The 6,000-nt window shown below is 45.3% G+C and overlaps 1 protein-coding gene across 1 annotated transcript in view; it reads left to right on the plus strand.

The window, feature by feature from the left end:
• The window catches only part of CAPN10 (calpain 10), a 33,296-nt gene extending 29,889 nt beyond the window's left edge, over nt 1–3,407 (plus strand). The window contains exon 14 of the mRNA XM_048506964.1: nt 1,587–3,407. Within this exon, the coding sequence (XP_048362921.1) occupies nt 1,587–1,616 (30 nt within the window). The 3' untranslated portion in view covers nt 1,617–3,407. The remainder of the gene's footprint in view (nt 1–1,586) is intronic.
• The last annotated feature ends 2,593 nt before the right edge of the window (nt 3,408–6,000 follow it).

Consider the following 6,000-nt stretch of genomic DNA (forward strand, 5'->3'; position numbering starts at 1 on the left):
ATACACAGGCGTGAGTGCGGGAAAGTGACTCAGTCATCTCTTGCACTATGGATGTCTGGCAATGAACTGTACTCCTGTGGTGCATGGATGATTTATTTTATTTATTTATTTTTTGAACTTTTATACCGCCCCATCCCCGAAGGGCTCTGGGCGGTGTACAACACAAAAAGAAACAATGTAGGCAACTAAAACATTTAAAAGCAGCGACAACCGTAAAAACATTTCTAGTAAATATAATAAATTACAATAAGATAAATGGCATTCAGCAGTCTACTATTAAGATTCCCTCCCCTCCCCTAAAGGGGCGGGGGGGGAAATGGCGTCCAATGTTCTAATTCTAAAAATTCCCTCCCCCTCCAAAAGGGAGGAATGGCGAGTTTGAGATGATGGCCCAGATATCAGGGCCAGAGAAGGGGGGGCACCATCAACGGCCGGTTCCTCCAAAGGCCCGGCGGAACAGCTCCGTCTTACAGGCCCTGCAGAACTCACCGAGGTCCCGCAGGGCCCGGACGGCTGGAGGAAGAGCGTTCCACCAGGCCAGGGCCAGAGCCGTAAAGGCTCTGGCCTGTGTGGAGGCCAGCCGTATCGCTGAGGGGCCAGGGACCACCAGTAGATTGGCCTCAACTGATCGAAGAGGCCGTGCAGGGACGTATGGGGTGATGCGGTCTCGAAGTGGGGTGATGCATTTTTTGTGGGGCTCATCCCAAGGAGTCATCAACCATCTCAAGGAGTCATTGGCCTTGGCTCCAGTCTGGGGGGACGCTCTGTCCAACAAAGCCAGAGCCCTGCGGGATTTAACACAGTTTTGCAGCGCCTGTAAGGCAAAACTGTACCACCAGGCCTATGGTTGAGGGATCTGTGATGCTATCTGGCCACCCCTTCTTCTCTGCCCTCCCTCTTTTCAGTGTTTTACCATCATTAACCCTAATGGGGTTGAATATCTGAAAATCGCCATTCTTGTTGTTGTTATTAGAGAGAAGAAGAGTTTTGGATTTATATCCCCCCTTTCTCTCCTGCAGGAGACTCAAAGGGGCTTACAATCTCCTTGCCCTTCCCCCCCTCACAACAAACACCCTGTGAGGTAGGTGGGGCTGAGAGAGCTCCCAGAAGCTGTGACTAGCCCAAGGTCACCCAGCTGGCGTGTGTGGGAGTGCACAGGCTAATCTGAATTCCCCACATAAGCCTCCACAGCTCAGGCGGCAGAGCTGGGAATCAAACCCGGTTCCTCCAGATTAGATACACGAGCTCTTAACCTCCTACGCCACTTCTGCTGCTCCTTAGTTGTATTTATTGCTGTCGGTTTCATTGTGAAGCTTTATATATGTTTTTAAAAGGTGTATACTGTTTTATCATGATGTGAGCTGCCCTGAGTCAGAAAGGGGAGGGACAGCATAGAAATCCAATCAATCAATCAATCAGTCAGTCAATATCCTGTTGAGAAATGGTCATTTCCTCAGATAATGTTTGGAATGTTGACCTGAGATTGTTGTGTGGTTTCCGGGCTGTATGTAAACAGTGTATTTGTTTTCGCAAATGGCTTCTGTGCAATTTATCTCTCTCTCTCTCTCTCTCTCTCTGCTTTTCAGGTCTCCTTTAAAGCGGTCATGAAAATGTAATTTTGGCATCAGCATCGGGGAAAATGGTGATACACCTCAGGAACGGCCTAGTTGTCTTCAATTTGAACTGCAATAATCCAAGGATAGGTTTAGCTGAGAGGTTTCTTGGGTATATCAGCATTCCGACCTTATTTAATCTCTTTCTTTCTTTCTCTGTCTGTCTGTCTGTCTGCCGTCTCTCTCTCTCTCTCTCTCTCTCTCTCTCTCTAACGAGAACCCGACACAAATCACACCTCAATTTTGTAGCATTCCCGCATGGACTTCGGCCTCCCTTGAATTCTCTTGCAGCGTTGTACAGACTTAATTCCGTCCGTTTCGGTCTCTTTCTCCTTGAACCTCACATCCTCAGTATCCGTAGAAAGATACACCGTGTCTGTGCCGTGTTCAGATTGGTCTTTAATTCAGTGGCAGTAACACTTTGGCCTGTGTGTTGTGTACGTGTGCATGTATACATAGCAAAAAAAAAAATTGGCAAATGAAGTATCGGAGGCTGACAGTGTGAAAAAGAGGCCTGGGTGGAAGCAAACAATGTGACCGTTGTTTCAGGAAGAAAATACTGTTTTTTAAAAAATGAAATATGCAATAGCCGGATATGTTTCCCACTTTCTACCCACTCGCACAAGATTCCATTTGGATGTGCTTGAAAACATGTGACCCAGCAAACGGACCGTAGCTCACCAGCTATGTAATGCGGCTTATCGGATTTTTGCCAAGAAGGTGGCAGGAACAGACAAACTTAAACTTGGGGTAAGGTTGGGGGAACCAGTCGGGGTTCGTGGACAGCTCGGTTTGAGGCCACGCGCCACACCTAATTTGGAGCAATCTCCTCATCTGCTTCATGCTAGAACTTTGCCCCCGGTCCTCTTATGTTCAGTTTTTCCTCTGGAGTTGGCAAGGGCCAGTGTTCCCTGTAAACCGTGCCGCTGTGTGGCCACCATATTTGTGCCGCATAGCTAAGGAGCCGCCTGGCAGGGGATCCTAGGTCTGTGACGTTCCACGCAGCCCTGGGGAAGGATTAGAGGGGCTGTTGGCAAAGGGGGATTCTTCCAGATGTATTCAGTAGAGCAGTCCCGGATGTTATCACCCTCCCAAAATCTCTTCCCGCCTCCTGCTTTTCCCAGGTTGGATTTCTTTATGGCATTCGCTCCTCTGGTCCCTGTTGACCTGCCACCCCCCCTTCTCTATTTCTATTATTTCTCTTTGTTGCATTAACGCATTCACCAGGCTCTCGTAGGGTAGGGACAGTGGCTTCAGGATGTCTCACCCTAGACAGCCATCTTTGCGTCCCCGTCATCAAAACTGCTCTTACAGCACAAAAGGGCTGAGGCATTGTGGGATATTTATTTATTTAAATTATGGAATGTGTATGTTGGGGAAAGAATTTTCTTGGTGCACTTGTTTCAGGAGGACCTAGGACAGGGGTGGCGAACCGTTGGCACTCCAGATGTTATGGACTATAATTCCCATCAGCCCCTGTCAGCATGGCCAGCCATGCTGGCAGGGGCTGATGGGAATTGTAGTCCATAACATCTGGAGTGCCAAAGGTTCGCCACCACAGACCTAGGATGTAGGTGGGCGAAAACAATCTCTGGGGGAAATGTTGCGCGGGGGGTGGAGGTTGCCTCCCTAAGAATGGGAGAAATTATAGTATCAACCGATTTCCCGCCCCCCCTCCTTCCTTTGTAAAGCATTTCTTAAGTGAGATTTTAAAAACGCTGTATTTTTCTTTTAATAACCGAAGTGGTTGTTCAAATGTCTTTTGGAAAATAAAAAGAAACCCAAAATGTTGTATTTGTGTTATCACAGCTCTGTTTGTCGTTATGTGACCTTCAGAGGCCGCACATTCCAGGACAAAAACGGCCCCTCCTTTCTGGCTCATAGCCGACCCTCTTCTGGCTCTTGTCCTCAATTTTCAGAACCTTCCGCAACTTCAAATTGGCCACGTTATTTGGGTGGGAAAGTGGAAATTGACAGCCCTACAGATGGAACGGAGAAAACAGATGCAGAGTAGGACACCAACAAGATTTCCTGGGTTTGAGCTTTTGAGTCAAAGCTCGCTTCGTCAGATATAAGTAGGAGTGGAGAACCCTGAGCCCTCATATCCCTGTCAGAAGAAGAGTTTAGATCAGGGGTAGGGAACCTGCGGCTCTCCAGATGCAGTAGTGGTTAATGGGACCTGAGAATGGTACTCATTGTTGGACTGACAAGCTTATTTTCATAGCTTGTTATTATGCTGTGGCTGTATTATTATAGTCTTTCACTTGTGAACTGCCTTGAGCAGTTCTCAGAGTAGGTGACATATACATTTTCCAAATAAATAAAGCAACATAATCATGACATAGTCCCATCCAAGGGGGGTGGGAATCAGCCGGTGGGAGTGGCACATAGTCATGCCAGCTGATTTGCCCTCCCTAGGGCACTTGCCCCAGCGGAGGGGAGGACCCACCAGTGGGTGGCTACCGCGGGCCTTCCTGGTGGTGGGATGTGGTACTGGTTGTGATGCCAGCATCCCTGCGTCCCTTCTGCTGCAGTTGTGGATGTTGGGCAGAGGTATGGCAGGGGAGGAGCCAACGTCAGAGCTGTGGGTAAGCCCTGCATGCATAATAGACTAAACAGTGTCCTTCTCGACTTCTCAACCACACTTGTTGGTATTTCATAGATGAAAATACAGATACTTCAGTGTGCTTCTAGCACTCCTGTTTTCTTTTCTGTGAAGATTATTACTGGAGCCTTTCACCTTCAATTAGATATACTAGATTCATTTATGTCTCAATAGCTGCAGAGGCGTGAGAAACAGGAAAATTTAGAAAACTGATTGTGACAGGTTTTTTTAAATCTTGTGATATTTTTAGTCCATGATGGATGTGGCTTTACTTGTAGAATAGTTGCAGCGCAGATGTATCCAGCAACATTTCCTGTCTTGATAAGCAGTATTTGTATGTATGTAGCCATGCAGATGGTATGTGAGCATACCATCTCTGTACAGAGTGCATGTTTTCCTTCATACATGTACTAATTAATTCCTGTGTTGCATTCATAACATGTATAACTGAACATGGGCTGTTAACTCCTCATTTATCCAAATATTCATTCTTGGTTTTATTTTTAAAGGAAACATTCATTGGTGCTCTCTTACAAACAGATGTGCATGCTCTCAAGTGATTCGGAGATTTAATTTGTAAAGATGACAAAGATGCCCTGAAAGGACCCTAATCAAATTTCCTTCAAAGGGGAAAAAGGGATAACATTTTCCATAACATTTTCCCTGTCAGACAATAGGGACAACTGTATACACTGAAATCACTGCTTTTACAGGACTGTTTTTAAAACAGCAATTTATCCACATCCACTGAAAGACAGTATTTACTTTGGTATCCAACACTTTTACTAGGAAGGTCAGCTACTGTTCGTTCACATGGCTATGTTTACTCCTGGCCCAAATAATACGACCAGTTAACTTCTTGTGTGGAACTGTTGTGAAACTTGCTGCAGGCACCTTGTCAGCATGTCCATGCGAGTCTCTAGAGATCAGATGTGGATACCAACACACAACGGTGAATCATCAGTATTTTTCCTATATTCATTGGTTTGGCCAAGGTGCTCCAAGCTAAGTACACTGAAAAAAAATCCCATCTGACTAGATAGAACCTCTAGCCTCCCTGTCTGGGTAAAAGCGGACAGATTTATACCTATCACTTTTTAGGCATGGCAGAAGGCAACGTTGATCTTCGTGTAGAAAACTCCCAAAACTTTCATAAAGGCCAATAGTTCAAGAGTATCATCAACAGCATGTTAGTACTGGGACTTACCTTGTGTGCCATGTGATCCTTCTCTGTTGCTCTGTTGTTTCAGCCTTGCACATTGAAAAGACACGCTGCTCTGATTAAAAGGGACTCAGAAAAAAAAGAGGAAGTTGCTGCAGACTTTTACTCTGAAACCAATGAGGAAGCTTCACACAGGGTTTGGAAGGGAACAGGAAGGGTGAAAGAAACTTCTAGCTACCCAGACTATTGTTTTCTTGCATCTTTTTTGTTAATTTTTAATGTTAATCCTGACTTCATAAAGGGGTTATATGAAGTATCCAGCCACCCCGCCATCATTCTTTTTTCACCATTATCTAACCATCATCTTTAACGCTATTGAAAGAGAACAGGAAACACCAGTTAAGAATCCACTCTCCCAAGGAATTATTGTCATTTGTATTATCAGTTGAATGTAATGCTTTTGGAGCAACATTTGATTGATGGTGCTAAAAAAAAAAGGGAATAAAATGAGGTTCCATAAACCAAGGAGGATTTAAACTTTGCCTATCAAACGTGTCCCTGAATGAACTTCAGGCTCTGTGTGCTTTGACCATTTTTGTGTTTGTATTTTTATTATTTTA

This window comes from Sphaerodactylus townsendi, linkage group LG08, assembly GCF_021028975.2.
Source record: "Sphaerodactylus townsendi isolate TG3544 linkage group LG08, MPM_Stown_v2.3, whole genome shotgun sequence".
In the NCBI taxonomy this organism is placed as follows: Eukaryota; Metazoa; Chordata; class Lepidosauria; order Squamata; family Sphaerodactylidae; genus Sphaerodactylus; species Sphaerodactylus townsendi.